Genomic DNA, 19499 nt, shown 5'->3' with positions numbered 1-19499 from the left:
CCACGCCCACCGCGTCGGTGGACACGCCCTTCTCCAGGGCCCCGCCCTGCCCGGATGCAACTCCAGGTCTCTAGGAGGTGGTGGTCTCCAAGCAGACAGGGTAGCCTGACAGCTTAGCAAACTGCAGCAACTCAAAGCAGACCAGAGACAAAAGCCAGTGGGGGTGGGGAGGGCTGGAAGCGTCGTCCTAGCCCCTCCTCCACCTACCGTGGAGATTAGTGGGCACTTGCAAACGGGCTGGGACATCTAGTTCCAAACTGTCAAGTGACGACTAAGGTAAGGTGCAATGTGAGATGTTGGTTACAGTTCCCTTGGGGATCCAGGATAAGTGTACAAAACTTTGAAGAGGCAAGTTTTCCCATACATGCATGGTGAATGAGTTTTTCCTTAAAGCACTGTGTTGAAAACCATTTTGGATAGAAATTTTTGTAAACTGCAGCACATTCCCTGGCTTCCTTAAGCAGAGTGAACTAGACACGGACTTGTATCCAGGCGTCTTGGCTGCAATGAGCAATTAATTGCCCTGAGCTATGTAGACGCGTCTCCACGCAGGGCTGGGGCATATGCACCTGTTCGCATGTACTCTGAGGCTCGGAGTTTTGACTTTGGAGGATATTTGTTCTGGTTCTACCAGACACCCCAAAGCTCAGTTGCTAGTACCCCCTGGAAACAGCCCACGATAAAGATCCCAAAGATTTGGTAGAATAAGCTTCAGATCCCCTTGTTTCCACACCTATGCTTTGGTCCTAGCTCAAGGTTTGTGTCTCTCACTTGGATTATGGTGACAACTGATGCACCAGAACCGGGGTGGTCTTTTGGCTAGGGTCTTACTAGAACCTTTCAGAGAGAAACTAACCCTTCCAAAGTTACTGCCTTCCTCTGTCCCATCTTGCCTTGCCATAAGGCAATAATTCCAATGCTATTGTCTACAGACTTTTTCCTGATGGTCTTCAGATGATTAAGCTTGAGTAGCTCTTAGCTCCAAATCTCTCCCTGGAGGCAGCCCTTCATTGTTCTCTAGCCTGCATCCTGTCCCTTTCCTAGCCCTTCTCTCACTTTGAAGGATGTATTTATGGCTGCCTGCTTAGGATGTCTTTACATCTAAATTGACGTTCCATGCAGGCAGGACTCATTTTCTTCACTATTGTATGCCTTCCTACAGAAGGCACACAGTTAAAATTCATCAAATGAATGAGTGATTTCTCTAGGGTTGTTAGCTCTGCCTTAGACCCAAATGGAGAGAACTAGAGAGTAGAGTGCCTCCTTGTGGGACACAGAGCCGCCAGGAGAGGGCAGAGCTGAGGCCCACCTAAGGCTGCTCTGCACTGGGTATTTGGCATAAGCAGGGAGACCCAGTGGGTGGGCTGGGTGCTGTCCCACACCTGGTCTTCTGCGCCTTGGTTTCTGAACTTTATTTTACCTTTTTAAGTTCCCTTCTTATTACCTGGCTTCAACTCACCTGTTTTAGTCTTGTGCCCTGGTGTACTTCTGATTCTGATTCTGATTCTGATTTTCTCTTTCTGCCATTCTCAGAGATTCACCTGAGTCCCTCTTTAGGCGTCCTCTGACTAGCTGGCTCAGGCCCTCTGCCCTACCATGATCCTGAGCCAACTAAGTGCCTTTAACGTTCCTAATTTTCTTCTTCTTGCTTTGTTCTGGGCCTTGAGTTCTACTAGCTGATTGTCTTAGTAAGGGGCAAAGCAGGATTCTTAGTGAACATTTGCGATTAAAGAGTGTGGAGTTTGGGACATCCATTTCATTTCCTTCACAGCCTTTTAGAAACTTCCTAGTTCAAATGAGTTTCCTGAATGACTGCCAAAATAGTGCATAGATCTTAAGTAATATTGCAACTAAAGGTCAATGGAGAACATGTGAGTGTGTATTTACAAAACTTGACGTGACTCCAGCTTATATGCACTGGGTATCACTCTTCAATTTCAACTATCAAAGAATATTAATTAATTAACTTTCTTGCTATTTATTTTTTGGTGGGAATAGGGTTTGAACTCAGGGCTTCATGCTAGCAAAGCAGGTGCTCTACTGCTTGAGCCACACCTCCCGTATTTGCTCTAGTCATTTTGGAGATGGGGGGGGGGTCTGGTGAGTTATTTGCTGAGGATGGCCTTGAACCGTGATCCTTCTTAAAAGGCATTGACAAAGTCCTTATTTCTACATTTTGTATTTCAGTGACTTAACTTGAAGAAAGAGTGATTGCATACATTACCTGCCAATCTATGACTAACCACCAAATTGAAAAATAAACCCAAGATTCACAGAAACTAAACATCATTCAAAAACATAGCTGAACACAAGATTTATGAGCCAATGTGTTTATGTGCCAGTGCTTCTAATGTGTGTTCATTCTCGGAAGATAGGAAGTGCTGGATATGCAACTAGTGAACAACGAATGTCCTACTGATTTGCAGTTCCTTAGCCCTGCTGCCTGTACGTCAGTAGGGAAGAGTATGCGAGATCCCTGTATTTGCCAAAGCACTACAAAGTGACATATGCCTAGAAAATCCAAACCTTCCCATTAACAGAAATCAGGTTTATAAAATATTCTATCAAGACTGTGTCTTGGGCCTGGAGGAGTGGCTCAAGTGGTACAGTGCCTGCCTAGCAAGCACAGTCTCCCACTGTCTTGACTGAGTAATGTTTTCTACATCGGTTCTAATTTCCTAATAGATCTTTAATATCTAATGTACATTTTCCTTTGACTATCTCACTCTTATCAAGATGTTTGTTTGGGGGTTAAAGAAGCTTAATTAAAAGACTTTTAAATAAGGCCCTAGATAATGTAATATATTTTGGCAATACTGCAGTTTGAACTCAGGTCCTTGTACTTGCTGGGCAGGTGCTCTACCATTTGAGCCACACTTGCAGCAAACTTAATTTCTTTATTATTAAATTATATTCATTCCACCCCTGAACCAGAGATTATAGGGATAGGGTGATCTAAGTAATCTGAATCAGTGAAATTGATTCAAGCCAAAGAAAAAAATTAAATAACACTATCATCTGAAAAAAAAAATTCATACAGCCTGACATGGAGGCGCATGCCAGGCACTCGGGAGGCTGAGAGGGGTCAATTTTGTAGCACAAAACCCAGCTCAGAGCTTGACACAGAGGGAGTACTTGATATATGTGTGAGTGAACAAATAGTTTAGACGATAAACATAACAAATTATTAGGCAAAATGCCAAATTCCATCCTCATTTAATGAAAGTTCTACCAGGCGCTGGTGGTTCACATCTGTAATTCTAGCTAATTGGGAAGGTGAGGTTAGGAGGATTACCAGGAAAAGGGCTCAGAGAGAGGCTGAGCGATTTGCTTATGCTTACTCAGTCTGTCTCACCTCAAAGTTTCCTCTCTAACCTAGTCTTCCTCACAGCCATTCTAACTCTCAGGATCCCACTTCTGTGAGGGGAGCAAATAGCGGAAGTGACTTTATCTTAAATAAGGGAGACAGGGAGACCAGAGGTAGCTATAAAATGTAAATGACAGAGTTAATTAGAAAAGGAATTCACTTTCAGTAGGTTGGGGGAAGGTCACATCCAGGGGGTGAAGATGGGGTTAAGTTTAATGTTGGAAGTTAAAGCTTTGGGCTTGTTTGGCCCCTGGGATGATCTCCTGGGTTGGGGTCATTGTCTTGTTACATGAGAGAGATTGCCTGTGTAAACTATTTACTATTACTTATGTAATAGGTAATACGTAAACTCTGTAAACTGTGTTCTGTTCTAAACGATAGTTTTTGTTTAAAATTCTTAACCTCTCCTCTATCCAGCTCCTAGGTTTGGGCCATTGCCTTGTTATGTACTCTGTCAGACGTAAATTACTCCTGAGTAAAGAGTAAATTAAACTTTAAGTGTGCAAAAAGTTTTACCCCAATAAAGCCTATGCCAGTCTGGTTATGAATTGGTTTTTGAGTTGGCAGCTGCTCTTTGAGATGTAGTTAGTCACTGAACCTGAGGAGTGTGAAGCCCCTTGGGAAATGCTCTGGCTTCTATGATGGAGGCTGAAATATTTCATCAGATCCACTTGAATTTTCATGGACAGTATGACAGATAAGACATTTCTATATGGGAATACAGTCATACACAGTCACAGTCACAGTGTGACTTTAGGTTAACTACTTTCCTCCAGCTCACAATGTGAAATGTTGGCCTCCAAGGGCTTGTGTGTGGTTTGGGGGTGGTTCTGCTGCCTGGGCCCTTAGTGACGTGGGAGCAGCCACAGAAGCGCTTGGGCAGGCCATACGGATGCACCACTTCTGCCTGTGCCCAACAGTGAGGAAAGTGAAACAGGTCAGCTATTGTGTGAAGAAGAATGAACCGCCTCATCTCCTGAGCACACTCCTGGTCTCTTGTCTTGAGCAGATGAAGGCAGGATGAGGATCCATGTCTGCAGTGGAGCAGGTATTTTGGAGGTGGGGCAGGTAGAGACTACAGTTATTGTAACTTTTCTTAAGTTGATAACTTGGAAAAGGTGGGAAGCAAAACCAACAACAAATGAGATGAAGATTGACTTGTAACTTTATTGGATAAAATGTATTTAAAATGTAACAATCTTTTAAATAGTTCAGAGGAAATAACTTCATAGTTAATTACAGAAACAAAACAGAAAACACTGTCCTAAACTACATGGTGTGATTTTTTTTTGAGAATGAGTCTTGTTCTGTAGCTCAGGCTAGCCTTGAACTCACAATCGTCCCGTCTCAGCCTCCCGAGTGCCTGGCATGCGCCTCCATGTCAGGCTGTATGAATTTTTTTCTTCAGATGATAGTGTTATTTAATTTTTTTCTTTGGCTTGAATCAACTTCACTGATTCAGATTACTTAGATCACCCTATCCCTATAATCTCTGGTTCAGGGGTGGAATGAATATAATTTAATAATAAAGAAATTAAGTTTGCTGCAAGTGTGGCTCAAATGGTAGAGCGCCTGCCCGGCAAGTACAAGGACCTGAGTTCAAACTGCAGTATTGCCAAAATATATTACGTTATCTAGGGCCTTATTTAAAAGTCTTTTAATTAAGCTTCTTTAACCCCCAAGCAAACATCTTGATAAGAGTGAGATAGTCAAAGGAAAATGTACATTAGATATTAAAGATCTATTAGGAAATTAGAACCGATGTAGAAAACATTACTCAGCCAAGACAGTGGGAGACTGTAACTTCTTAACTTCTCTACCTAAAGGAAACCCCAAATTTGGGAGTCAATCAAACCTAGACTACAGTGTAATTTTTAGGTAAATTACTCAAATTTTGCACTCTCTCTCTCTCTCTCTCTCTCTCTCTCTCACACACACACACACACACACTCACTTACTTCATACTTTTGCAATGAGGATTAGTTGGAACAATGTAAGTACTTGTTAGCACCTGCCTGAGTTCAAAGCCCAGTACCACACAAAAAAAGTACTTGTTAAATATTAAGTGCTTAATAAGTGGAGCTGTTGGTAGGACAAGCGGTGTAACCACAGTTATGAATAGTATCTATGCCTGTGGACTATTACTTACCATCTCTGCCCTTCTGTAAGAAGAGGCCAAGTTTAAGACATGAAAACCATGGGTTTCTATTTCATTTTTTTACTTTGATTCTAAACTAATGTTTTGTGAGGATGTTGGCAAGAATCTACCCAAATGAGGAGGAATAGACAGAATTAACAGTGAATTGTAGGGATTTTATCCTCCTTCAGGTAGCTTCAAGTTGTATGGATTCAAGTGTACGCACATGTGTCTTTGAGCAGTAAGTACAGAGTATTGAGGGATGGGAAGCTTACACCATTGCTGGAGTCTTTCAGGTAGGATGGGACCTTGGTTGGGGCTGTGCAAGTAAGGAATCCTAACACTTGGGTTTCACTGGCTTTCCAGAAATTCACCTCTGATTGAGTGACAAGAGAGACAGCATGTATAAATGCAAGTCTGCACTTCTGTGCCAGACTGATGGACACACATACCCGTTACCTCATTTTTGCAAATGAACCTTAGAAGCCTGTGAATAAGGAGCCCAGTTTGGGCTGGGACTAAAGACAAGAGGTGCTTTTTGTCACCTTCCTTTGGTGAGCTCATAGTCTTTTGTGGTTGTCATATTCTTCCCTGAAGAAGCTACACAAACTGAAAAGAGGGAACATGTCAAGGCCAGTTTAACCACTCAGCTTTTCCCTTGCGTATGAGGCAGAAGGCGTCTTTGCTGCTAAAACTGGAGGCTTCTTAAGGAAATAGCTGTGGTGAAGAGTGGGGTGGAGAGGCGGCCCCTAGAAACGACCAGGCTGTGTGTCTCTGAGGCCTGTGGCTTGCAGGCTGTGAGAATATTCTGTAGTTTCTCGACAGCAGGTGGTGAAAACAGTTGCACTCGCAGGCTCGCATATGGCTGCTCTTTGCTACTTCTCCACCCTGCTGTCATGTTTCCTTCCAGCTCAGGCATGGGTAGACATTCATGTCCTTTGGTCACAAGACTGTTTATACATACTTAGATGAGAGAAACAAGGACCTGTCTGCAAATAAAGAATCGCTCTCTTTCTCAACCTCTTTTTCTTCTCTCCTTCAGCTTCACATTTCTTGTACTGCACCCCATTGCCAGATGTCAAAGCCAAAGTCAGAGTTTATTGTCAGGCCCAGGAACACATTCTTTCAAACTCCCAGAACATGACTGGATGCAGTCACGTGTCATAATGATGGGGATGTATTCTGAGATGTGCATCATTCAGTGGTTTTATCATTGTGCAAACATCGTTGAGTATGCACAAGACAACTGGTCACTAGGACAGATAATCTCAGGACCACCATGTTATATGTGGCTTGTTGTTGACAGGCTCATGATTGTTTTCATCCTTTGGCAAAGTTGCCCACCTCTTTCCCTGCCTTCCCTCCAGCATTCGCCCTCTCTGTGCATCCCTGAGTTTGTGGGCTCATCCTGCCACGTCGTGATTGATTAGTTTACTTCTTGAATAAGAAGTTGGGTCTCACTTGTTTGCATGTCCTCAATTCTTGCATGGAAGAACAATAAAACCAGTTTTTTGGTCAAATGGATGCACTAAATCCCATGACCACACCGTGCTTGTCTGGATGTCAAAGTCTCCCTGGGATACAGCAAGACTCGATAAAGACAAAGTGGAAATACAGTAGTAGCCCCCAATCCAGTTTCACTCTTCACAATTTCACTTACTCACCAGCAGCCATGAGCCGAAAATGTGAAATGGAAAAATCCAGAAATAAGCAAAATTCATATGTTTTAAATAAATTTTACTATAGCATACTAGTATAACTTCTATTTTATAGTACTTATTGCTACTAATCCCTTACTGTACCTAATTTATATGTTAAGCTTTTAGAGGTATACTTGCATAGGAAAAAGCATAGCATATACCTGGTTAGATAATGTCTCTGGTTCCAGGCATCCACTAGGGGTCTTGCAATGTATCCCCTAAGGATAAGGAAAAGTGTGCCTAGATTGAAATATTTCCCATTGCTGTCTGGGTCCTTGTCAATCCTAGAGAAATGGCTTTTTTTACCCCCCCCTCCCCTCTCTAGGGCCTTCCTGAAGGGTAAGACAAAACCCTGCAGAAGGATCACTTGAGTCCTTCTTGCTTTGTTCCAGCTGTTGCTCTGGGCTGTCCTGGACAACTCACTTAGTTTCCTATAAAATAGGGATGGTTTTCTCCACTTCATACAGGAAGGCGACTTTCATCTCACAGAGGTTAACAAATGGCTGGAGAGTCCATGATAGAGTCCTGAACTAGCTGGAATGGGGTGGGATGTTTTGGTGTGGCATACTTCTCTAACAGGCTATAGGTATGGAGTTGTGCTGTAGGTTTTACTTATGTTTACCTGTTAAATGCAATTAGATTGATGGGTAGAGCGCCACAATGCAAAAGCAACCATTGTTGTGCAATTGTGCAAGAGACACTGAGGTAGGAGGTAGCCTCTAAGCTCCCTGTGGGTGAGAACAGAGCCTGACCCCAGGACTTGGAACATAAGCAAAGTTTAAGAATTTGTTAAGTCAAATACTCCCTGTATAGCTATCCTTATCTCAACTAGCAAAAACCCTTGGTCCTTCCTATTATTGCTTATACTCTCTCTTCAACAAAATTAGAGATAAGGGCAAAATAGTTTCTGCCAGGTAGCGAGGGGTAAGGAGATAAGGGAGGGGGCGGGGGGAAGGGGGGAGAAATGACCAAAAAAAAGAAAAAAAGAATTTGTTGAGTCAGTGAGATTATAAAAACTATCACACAGCTGGGCACCTGTGGCTCATGCCTGTAATCCTAGCTACTTAGCAGGCAGAGATCAGGAGGATTACAGTTTGAAGCCAGCCCAGGGAAATAGTTCCTGAGACCCTGTCTCAAAAAACCCTTCACAAAAAGGGCTGGTGGAGTGGCTCAAGGTGTAGGTCCTGAGTTCAAGCCCCAGTACCAACAACAACAAAAAAAATCACAGAAAATAGATATGTGTGATTTAATTATTCAAGTTATGACACTGTGAATTTCTGTATGAAAATTATTAAAATGCAGTACTTTCTAGTACATTCTTTTCAAATTAGCAAGTGGCCCATATTTTCCTGTTTTTCAGGTGTCTAAAGGCTGAAGCTTTCTGAAATGGGCATTTCTTTGCTCCCTGACTATCCTTATTTCCTGCTGTACTTGACTTCTTGTTTCCTGCTTTAGTAAACTTGCATGTCAAATAGTCACTGGTTTCTCAATTCAAGCCAGGCATCAGGTACCTCCTTCTGGTGATGACTAACCCAATGTCCTCACTAAAGGAGACACCCAGTACACAAAAGAGTGTATCAGGGTTGCCATGGGGAAATATGCAGAGTAAAAAGGGGTTAAAGCTGAAGGAACAATTGGTTTTGACTATAAATAAGGAGAAAGTTCCTGAATTAGTTAGAAATTGATGTAGCTCTTTAAAGACTTTACAATAGCAACAATGAGCTGTTACCAGCACTGCTAACAGCTAACATCCCAAGCGCCATGCACGGAGCAACACAGCTCTATGACTGGGTGCTGGACTTCTGTCGATTTGTGGGTGAGGAATTAAATCCCAGAGAGTTAAAGGAACACCAATAGCCAGCAAGTGGTAGAGCAGAGCTCCTCACAGGGTAGTCAGGCCCGGCCTGTGTCTCCTGGCTATTGTCCTCTGTTGCTCAGAATTAATGAAATTTAGGTGGGCAGAGAAAGAGTGGAACAAATGCAAGGAAATGGAAGCGCATGTGAACTACACAAGGAATGTTCTTGAATGAGGGAATGAGTTCAGTGCAGCAAGCTGAGCATTCTGTGGGAATTGAGGATGGAGAAGCCCCAGCCCACCATGGTGTGGTGACACATGGAGCAAATACCATGCAAACTAATTTTCATAGAATTCTTTTACTACCTCCATGTTTTATTCTAAAACAGTCCAAAGATGAAAAGCATCCAAGAGAGAAGTATATTTGCTTCATCTTTAATCTTCTTCATGTGTGCTTGAAGAATATGTGAGATGTCTAGAAATCAAATCTGTAAGTGTGCCCTATACCTTCCTTAACGCTGTGATGTGGATGGAGTTAGCTCTGACTTTCTTGCCTTACCATGGGCCTGGCCTGTTCATCTTACTAATTAACTCCATCTGACACTCTAGAAACTTCTATTGGCCAGAAAGAAGTTCACTTTAAAACCTTATTTAAAAAACACAAATTGTTATCTAGGGCAACTTGTCTTGAATAAATAGACTATGAGCCAGGAATAGTTTTTAGTGAATTGGTTTTGAGTGAGTTGGAAGGATTGTAGAGTAGAATCTCTAAGTTAGCAGCTGACCCAAAACTTGTAAGAACCCACAGTCAACCTAACAGAGAAGGCACTAGTTTAAGAGGACCAAAGAGATGCAGGTGAAATAATTTAAAGAATTCATATTGAAAGAGGAACTTGGGCTAGGTATGGTGGTTCTTGACTATAATCCCAGCACTCAGGAGGATGGGGCTGGAGGATTGTGAGTTTTAGGCCCCCTTGGCTATAATAGACCCTGGAAAGAAAGAAGGAAGAAAGGAAGGGAGGGAGCAAGGGAGGGAGGAAGGAAGAAAAAGAAAGGAAAGAAAAGAAGAGAAGAAAAGAAAAGAAAGGGAGAGGAACTCTGAACTCTCAATTATAAAATTATATCCCAGAAATCAGACCTGGTATTTATTGCATAAGCAAATAAACTCACAATCAAACCAAAGTTTCTGAACCTAAAACAACACAACTTAACAATAATGAACCAGTCCTCTAATTCCCTCATCTCTGCTCTCCTACAAACGTGGAAATGATGGAGAGTGATGTAATTGACTGAAGTGACCTTGGGGATGATGGGATCCTCACATTCAGTGGTTCTTAAACGCATGACATCCAATCCTCACCCCTTATCAGAAATGCTTTGCAGTTCACCTTTTACTATCCTGAAATTAAAAGTCGTTACTGTGATAAAAGGAGTCATAGTGTAATTTATACTTGTATAGAGATGCAAAGTGTATCGGAGGACATGGTGAAGCAGTCAGATGTCTGCGCACACAGAATCCTGCAAATGAAATCTGAAGTGCAGACTTGCTGTACTGGCATTAGTGACTCCAGCACCCCAAGCAGTGTTGCCCTCTGTGACGTCTTTCTGACACGTAACCAATTCTTGTTAAACTTCACAGTGAAACAAAGTAGTCCTTCCTTCAGTTTACACTATGTTGCACTGCTACAAAGTTCAGAACAATGCAAAAATACACCTTGTGTTTATATAAAGGTTAAATTCTATTACCAGATAATTCTTTTGTTTCCATAAAATTCAAGACAATTCTTTGCCAGTGTGAAAACACAACATCCACATGTCTCTAAATGGGAATGTGATGTCCCCATGGGAAATCCACAACAACTTCCAATGAAGTGAAGCACCTGTGGCTCAAACACTGCCCAGATAGTGGGGCACTAGAAGGCCACTGTCAACTGAAAGAAAACATCCTCCTAGACTTCTGTTCACATTTTTTTGAAACAGTCCCCCCAAAAAAATGTGAGTCTGGCCTCAAACTTCCTGCCTCTGCCTTCTGAGTGCTGGGATTACAGGCATGTACCACCATGCCTGCCTGACCTTTTAAATCTTGATGCAACTGACCCTGGGATGAGGCCGTACCTATGGCATCATTTTGAAAAGCCATCTTGTTTTAGAGTGGACCTCCAAGGTAAAAAAAAATGTACACTTTAATCTATCAATAGGCAGCTTTTCTGTAGTAGATGTTTACCAAGTCCCCTGAGTCGCTGAAGGCTTATAGAAGTGAGAGTTGAGACCTCTACTTTGGCTGAATGGTTGAAGAAACTAGAATCAAAGGCTCTAAAGGTTAAGAATGACTACAATGGGATGGGTTGGGATACTCAGACCTCGTGTCCTGAGCTTTGTCCCCACATCAACTTGGAGTTCTAGAAAGCACAGTCATATTTGAAATGCTTCCAGTGAGCTGTCATGGCAGACCATTTCCTTGGCTTTAATTTGAAGTCAATATAATGCAGCACATTTTTGCGTCTCCTGACAAACCACTGTTGAAGAAATTGATTGTCTTAGTCCTTTACACCTTGAAGAGGTTCTTCTGTATTTCTTCGCACCTGTCAGAACTATATAAAAATCATTTTCATTTTTGTTGTTGTGTTTTGCTTTGCCTTGGTTACTAGGAAGGTCAGACATTTATTTATTTATTTATTTTGGTGCTACTGGATACTCAGGGCTTTGGGCTTGTCAGGAAGCAGTTGACCATGTGAGCAATGGTCCTTTCTGTGTTAGTTATTTTTCAGATAGGATCTCACGTTTTTGCCCAAGGCCAACCTTGGACTATGAGCCTCCTATCTCTGCCTCTCACCTAGCTGAGATTACAGATATGAAGTACCATGCCTGGCTTGTTTTTGAGATAGAGTCTTGCTAACTTTTTTGGGGGGGAGGGGGAAGGGCTGGCTTTGAACTAAGATCTTCCCATCTCTACCTCCTCATAGCTGGGATTATGGGTGTGAACCACCATGCCAGGCAGAAATTTAATGCTGAAGCACAGCAGCTGTTTTCCTCCAGCTTCCCAGCAGGACTATTTTCCCCTTTTCCTTCTCATGGCTGATATCTCTCTGACTTTATTTTGCTCTCTATTTGCTTTTATTATAAGCCACATCATATTTTTATCAGTAGTAAGTTAGGGTATAAAAGACCAACCAGTCACTGGGTGCAGTGGCTCACACCTGTAATCTCAGCTACGCTGGAGGCATAGGTAGGAGAATCACAGCCCCCAGTTGGCCCAGGCAAAAAAATGAGACCCTGCCTAAAAATATTATGTAAAGACAAAAGGGCTGCAGGTGTAGCTCAAGTGGCTTGCTAGATAAGCACAAGGCTCTGAGTTCAAACTCAGTACTGCCACAAAATAAGACAAATCAGTCAAATCATGTACAACTCAGGACCCAGAACAGTGCCTGAACAAACGCTCTCTGTATGACTGGATGGATGGATCATTGTCTTCTCTGTAAGTAGGAGCTCACAGCAACAAGGGGGAGCCACAGCTCCCACTGCTCCTTGCAAAGGGCCCTTCCCAGGCCCACAGGCAGGCAGAGATGGAGTGAGGGTGGTGTTTGGCAATGACAGTTGGATCCTGCATTTCTGATGCATGCATCACCTATGGGTGAGCATTTGAGGGTCCCCGGGTTCCTCCTGTTGAAGCACTTTCTGCTGTCACTGCCAGCCCAGGACCAGTTTTACTGGTGGAGCAGAAAGCATGGTGTTCAGATCCCGTGTTTGGGGCCAAGAGCAAAATATTCATTTAAAACACTTGAGAATCAGACAAACCTGGCAGCTCTCAACCCAGAAGCACATTCAGCAGAGAAGAAGTAAGAAAACAGCAAGGAGAGCTGAGGGGCAAGTTTTGAAGATGGAGCTTGGAACATGGGTGACATGATGGCTAACAACTTCCAGAGTAGTTGGCACTTGGTCACACGTTTTCTCTTGCTTTCCTCTTTCCCAGAGACTCAGCCTTGGGGGACTAAGATGCACTAGTTCTCCTACTCATCTGGACCCTGAACTAAGAGGGCATGAGGCTTTGCCCCTGGTGGCACAGAGAGATGCCATGCAGCTGGGTCAGAGTCCAGAGTCTCTGTTGCTCTGTGGTTTCTCACTGTTTGGTCAGGAGGCCTTTGGAGAGCAGGTACTTAAGTATTTTCCTGTAGACCAGAGGCCAAGTCTTTCCTTTCAGCACTCTGGGTTTTCTTAGTCACAAAACCTCTGCGATTCGGGTGAGCAGAATATTTCAACTTTACCTAACAATAGAGAAACCACAATGATGGAATCTCTTTTTAAAACAGTTTTATTAGCACATATTAGTGTATGGGGGGGTTCACTGTGGCATGTCTATATATGCTTTCAATGTACCTTGGTTAGGTTCATCCCACCATCATTCTCTCTCTCTCCCCTCCCCCCTTCTTAGAACAATTTCAACAGGTTTCATTATTCTATTTTCATACAAGTATGCAAAGTACATCAGCCATATTCACCTTCCTTTACCCTGTCATCCACCCTCCCCACTCCCTTTGGTATGCATTTGAGAATAGGACGTGTTTTACATCCTGTCCTTCATTATTTTAAGCATGTTATTAATTGTTCAGAAGCAGTTTACCATTGTGTTTCACATGTGTATATATTGTACTTTAATCAGATCAACCCCTTTTACTCTCTCTACCCTTCAAGCTTCCCCCATTATTCAACAGCTTTCAGTGTTTTCATTGTGTCATCTTCATACACAGATGCAATGTATTTCAATATTATTCATTCTCTATTGGAGCAAGCTTTTTCTTGCTCTCTTGTTACTACTGAACCTAACTGGAGCTAACTGGGGGGTGATGAGAGATGCAGAAAGGACACAGGATAGACAGACAGAAAGGTGGGGCCAGGTGTGCTGGGCGCTCGGATGGAGACGACAGCAGCCTTATTGCTTCTTTTCTCTTTACTCTTTTCTTCGTTTACTCTGCTTCTTTTCTCTATCTTTATTCTTTAAGGCCTTAGTCCTTTACAATTCTTTAAAACCTTGCTTCTTTTCTATTCTTTAAAGTCTCTTTCCTTAGACTCGCACTGTTCCACGTTCTCTCTTCAGCTTTCTTAAAGTCTCGAATTCTATCAACCCCTCTTTAGCAATTCCCCTTCAGCAATTCATTTCCCCCTTCAGCAATCCTCCCTCCAGCAATTTCCCTTCAGCCAAAACCCCCTCCCCAGCAAAAAACCTCCCCCATCCAAAAGCCTCCCTTCATCCAAAAGCCTCACGTCCTCCTTCTGCGAGTCTTTTATAATCAATGGTAAACAAGGAAGATGAGCAACAGTTCTCCAGGGAGGGGTGTGACATTGTAACAAGAGGAACCTGTGTTCCTGCTTCTCTGAACATAACAACTTAGGAAAAGCAGCTGAGCTGCATTGTGCCTTCTTGCTCTCTTCTGTGGCTGGGGCTGTGCCAAACTCAGCCTGCAGAATATTGAGTACAACTGTGCTTATGTCCTCATAGGCTTCTCCTACTCTGCTCCCCACACTCTATCATTTTCTTCTTCTGTCCTGCTCCCCCTAGTCCCCTTGAACAGTTCCACTACTGCAAACATGTTACATATGTGTGAGTGTATGTGATCATATTTATATACACATTTATCTTATAGGTCTCACTTCCACAGATGAGGGAAAACAAGCAACTTTTGTTCTTCTGAATCTGGCTTACTTTGCTTACCCTGATGTTCTCCAGTTTCATCCATTTACCTGAAAATATAATTTCATTCTTCTTTATGGCTGAATAATATCGTGTATATATATACCACATTTCCTTAATCCATTCATCAGTTGTAGGACATCCGGGCTATTTCTATAGCTTGGCTTTTAGTTCTGCAATAAACAGGGGTGTGCAAGTGGCCCTATTATATCCTGACCTACATTCCTTCAGGTATATGCCAGGAGTGGAATTTCTGGATCATATGGTACTTCTATTTTTAGTTTTTTGAGAAACCCCCATACTGCTGTCCATAGTGGTTACATTAATTTACATTCCCACCAACAGTATATAAGGGTTCCTCCTCTCCCCATGTTTCCTCTCCTCCTTTGCATCCTTGTCAGCATTTTATTTGGGGTGGGGGCAGTGCTAGGGATTGAACCCAGGGCCTGTGCTTGTTAGGCACATGTTCTACCTCTTGAGGCATACCCCAATCCCAAGCATTTGTTGTTTTTTTCTTGATGATAGATAGCATTCTAATAGGAGTGAGGTGAAATCTTAATATGTTTTTGATTTGCATTTTCTTTATGGCCAGGGATGTTGAGCATTTCTTCATGCATTTATCAGCCATTTATACTTCTTTTGAGAATTGTCTATTCAGTTCATTTGCCCATTGATTTCTTGGATTGTTGATTCTTTGGGAGATTAGTTTTTTGAACTCCCTGTATTTTCTGGTTATGTGGAATCTTTTAAGCCAGTGGTCCATAGTTCAAGCCCATGAACTTATATGGGGGAATATTACATCTTTATTTTCATTATCCCTTGAACTAAAATGTAACATTTCCTTAAATTATGAAGATAGGCAGAAAGCCATGGTAGAATCATTTGGCCCTATAATTTTATCTGTAGTAGAAATCACAGATATTTTCATATTATATATGTTATAGATATCTCAAAATATTGTTTACACCAATCACCACTTTGAAATTGTAGAAGTCACTAGATCACTCCTACATCTTATTATTTCATGCATCAATGAACACATGTAATTCATTATTATAATTTTTAAAATATTTCAGTAGAATCAATTTCCTTTGTAACCCAATATATTTTATTTTCTGCATTTAATTACATAGGCTCACCAGACTACCAAAGATTAAGAAAAATTAAGAACCTTTTCTTAAAGAGAATGATACCGTTTGGGTGTATTAACATCTCATTCATAAATTAATCTCATGTGGATTTCTGTTCAAGCCCAACAGAGTGTGGCTTCTAACATATTGGAAGGACATCTTGTTACTAAGGGATTCACACAGGTCTGATAACAAAAACAGCATTGTAGAAAACTACTGACTAGATCAACTACATTTTCTTGATAGAAGAATGTGTGCAAAACCTTTCAACTGGCACTAAACAGAAGCAAGGCCTAATGTACAAGGGAGCTCATGAACACAATCAAAGGCCATAAATAATTGATAGATTGAGGTTGTGGTGATGCCACTTCATAATTTCCTAATCAATCAGTATTTTTTTTTTTGATTTGACATTACTTGTGAAAAGAACTGCCAACAATCGAGAGCATCGCTTCTCTAACATTTTCAATTAGGATGATGATATACAGTCACGTGCCACACAATGATGCTTAAGAGAACAACAGACACATTTAGGTACAACGGTCCCATACAACTGTAACAGGGCTGTCTTTCTTTCTTTTTTCTTTCTTCCTTCCTTTCTTTTCCTCCCTCCCTCCCTTTTTCCCTTCATCTCTCCCTCCCTTTCTTCCTTCCTTCCTCCCTCCATCCCATCCCTTCCTTCCTTCCCTTCCTCCCTTCCCTTCCTCCCTCCATCCATCCCCTCCCTATCTATCTTCCTTCCTTCCTTCCTTCCCTCCCCCCCTTTCATTTATTTATTTTTTGTCATCTTTTTCTCTTCCCCATTCACAATACGGAGCAGGCACAGGGCCTGGGCTGAGGTTTACATGGGTAGGTTTTCCTTGCCTCCTCTCTCTGTAGATCAGTGTATGAACACAGTCTGTGGTAAGCACCAAGGGGCCTTGTTATTCTTGTTTGTGGTGAGGCTGGTGTAAACACACCTACTGTGCTGCCAGTTGTGTAAACGTGTAGCACAGACAACTTAGTACATCATACTCAATAATGACAATAAGTGACAATGTTGCTGGTTTATGCATTTACTATTCTTTTACTGTTAATTTTAGAGTTTCATCTTCTGTTTCTTGAAAAAGAAACAGTCCGCTGTGTTAGGCCACAGCAGCCACATCTATGTCCTTAACTGTGACTCGTGACTGAACCATATTCTCTAGTGCTTGATGTAATCTCATTTTGTTTTTCTCATCACAACCCTATGAGCAGTAGGCTGTCCCATATAGCTATTCTATAGGTATGAGCAGGCTAGACCCTCTAGGTTTGTGTAAATAGGTTGGTGAACTTTGTGATGTTTGCATGGCAGGAAATCAGCTAATGATGCATTTCTTAGAACTTATCCCATCATTAAGTGACATGACTGTCCACTCAACATTCCTCTGACCATTGAAGATCTAGCATTCATATCATATTAGCAAAATCCCAGTTTGGAAGTTTTAAATATAAGAAGTCTTATTTAATCAGTTTTAAAATTTTACATCATCACCACAGTAGAGGATGCTGTATAGAACATTTTGTTTTTGTTGAAGTCATGCTGCAGAGAAGTCACACCAGGAAAACACCAGAAAAAAACTGATGCTGTGCTTTTTTCTCTTCTCCAGGTATTACAGGCTGGGCTTTTAATTGCAGTTTTACTGACCTGGCAACATTTCCAGAGGAAGGTTAAGTTCTCCAAGTCATCAATATCCTGTCACTGTAAATTTCCTCAGATTGGAGATTATTTCTGCTTCTCAGAAATTATCTGCTTGAAGCCATGCATTATTTATAACAATCTCTGGCAAAACCTCAGAAAAAGATATGCTCATCTCAGGCGGATGTCAGAGGCTGTGGCAAAACCCAGTGAAAAAGCTCCCTAGGTTGCAGTGAGTCCCACAGAGGATCAGCTTTGTGGAACTTTCTTCTCCAGAGGAGTATGACACAGTTAAAAAGGAAAAAAGAGCCACAAGCAAAACCCAGTCACCAGTGAAATTGGAGAGGGGCTCTTCCAAGAACACAGGGTTGCAGTTGTATGCAGGCAGTGAAACTCTTCCAACGTAGGTGGAGGAAAAGGGAGAGGAGATGGCTCACGGAATGGAGCTGGAGTCCCTTAAGGAGTTAGAACGCGAGATCATTCTCCAGGTCCTGTACCGCGACCGGGCTGTCCAGAGCATAGAGGAGGAAAGGATAAGGTAAGCTGGCCTCCCAGGGGTGCACTTCTTGGGGTTGGGGGGTTGGATTTTTCTGCCTGGAGTCTCCTTGGTTTCTTTGCTACTTGCTTGCTCACTTGTTACCACTGCTCGCTGCTGGGCCTCTGACCGAGGAGCGTCCTAATGACCCTGCGGGTGGAGATTATTTTTGCTATCATACTAAGAAGAAGGCAGGGAAGAAGGGAGGTCGCCCTTGTTCATTTCTAATGGCACCTCTGTATTTGTGTGCTAGTCCACTTGCTTACATGTGGAATAGTTCAAGGGGGGCACTTTCAGACTTCTGGTAGTTCCCTAGGGAAAGACCTCGGATTCAGTTTTCCTCTCTTACTCTTGGTGGTACCTCAAGGCACAAAGAAGGTGGCTTAGAAAGGGCAAATCTGGTGCAATCCATTATGATCTTCTTCCTTTGCTCACTTTTGCTTTCAGGTAGGCTTTGAGGAAAGGGAGCAGAAAGTAAAACATGAAACCTGCTCAGCCTGTTCCCAAAGCACTTTGTCAACAGCGCTTTCCTGGCTGCTGAAGCTGTTGGAACTACTTGGTAGGAGTATGGAAAATATCCAATGTTAGCTGTCCAGACCCACTGGAAAATCTGTGTTTGTCGGGGACAGGAGGGTTGGAAAGAAGGAAATGGGTCGCGGATGTAGCTCAGTTGTGCGGAGCATGCGTAAATGGGACAGGCCCTGGATACAATCAGCACCAAAAAGCAAGCAAATGGAATATGGTTTTGGTTTTGTTTTCTGAGAGTAGAACTCTTTCACAGTCTGTCAATAAAAATACTACAGATGTAAAAGTTTGGACAACCAAATGCTTGAGAAATGAGGGAAATTTTATGGTTAATTTGAAGGTACAATTTTTTTCCATCCTCCCTTTTTATTTCAAAAGTCTTAAGTGTGTTTCTTCCATTAGAAACTATAATACACTGAGGAAAACCAGAATTTTCTTTGAGCTACATAGTGAGATCCAGTTTCAATAACAAAAAAATTTGAAGTATTTAAAATATTAATTTTGTATTTATCATATAAAATATAGTGAATTTATAAATGCAGCATTAAGTGTAAGGAAATTTAGTTAATTACTCTTTTGGGGGCGTAGGGCTGGGGTTTGCCTTAGGGCTTTGTGCTTGCAAAGCAGACACTCTACCGCTTAAGCCATGTCCATTTTGGTCTGGTTATTTTGGAGATGTGGTCTTGCGAACTGTTTTTCCCAGATGACCTCAAACTGTAATCCTCCCAATCTCAGCCTCCCAAGTAGGTAGGTTTACAGACGTGAGCTACTGGTGCCTGGTGTTATTAAATACTTTTAAAGGTGATGAAAGTGTAAAAATAGGGTAAGATTTGAGGTCAAAAGATTAAGGAAAAACTGAGTTTATGAATGTGTGGCTTTAATAAGTGGAATATTAATATTTTAATATAGAGAGAAAAGTGGACAGATTCAGGAGATGCTCTGGAAGAGCAATCAACAGCATTGTTGT

General features: G+C 42.1%; 1 protein-coding gene and 1 non-coding gene across 5 annotated transcripts in view; one reads left to right on the top strand and one right to left on the bottom strand.

Moving 5' to 3' along the window:
- Positions 1-17: 17 nt before the first annotated feature.
- Positions 18-19499, top strand: part of Sytl3 (synaptotagmin like 3) — an 88321-nt gene continuing 68839 nt past the window's right edge. For 2 of the 4 annotated variants that reach the window (XM_074071290.1, XM_074071276.1), the window contains exons 1-2: positions 4126-4415; positions 17444-18010. In XM_074071290.1, the coding sequence (XP_073927391.1) occupies positions 17901-18010 (110 nt within the window). In that variant the 5' untranslated portion in view covers positions 4126-4415; positions 17444-17900. Of the gene's footprint in view, positions 277-4125; positions 4416-17443; positions 18011-19499 lie in introns of those variants that run through there. The other 2 variants (XM_074071283.1, XM_074071299.1) reach the window with 2 other exon arrangements.
- LOC141416683 (small nucleolar RNA SNORA51) lies at positions 16605-16735 on the bottom strand. The gene has a single exon (XR_012441298.1). It is a non-coding gene; the product is annotated as a small nucleolar RNA SNORA51 (small nucleolar RNA).

The sequence above is a fragment of the Castor canadensis genome, chromosome 1, assembly GCF_047511655.1.
Source record: "Castor canadensis chromosome 1, mCasCan1.hap1v2, whole genome shotgun sequence".
Classification (NCBI taxonomy): Eukaryota; Metazoa; Chordata; class Mammalia; order Rodentia; family Castoridae; genus Castor; species Castor canadensis.
Note: the sequence above shows the minus strand (reverse complement) of the source record. Positions and strands in the feature narration are given on the sequence as shown.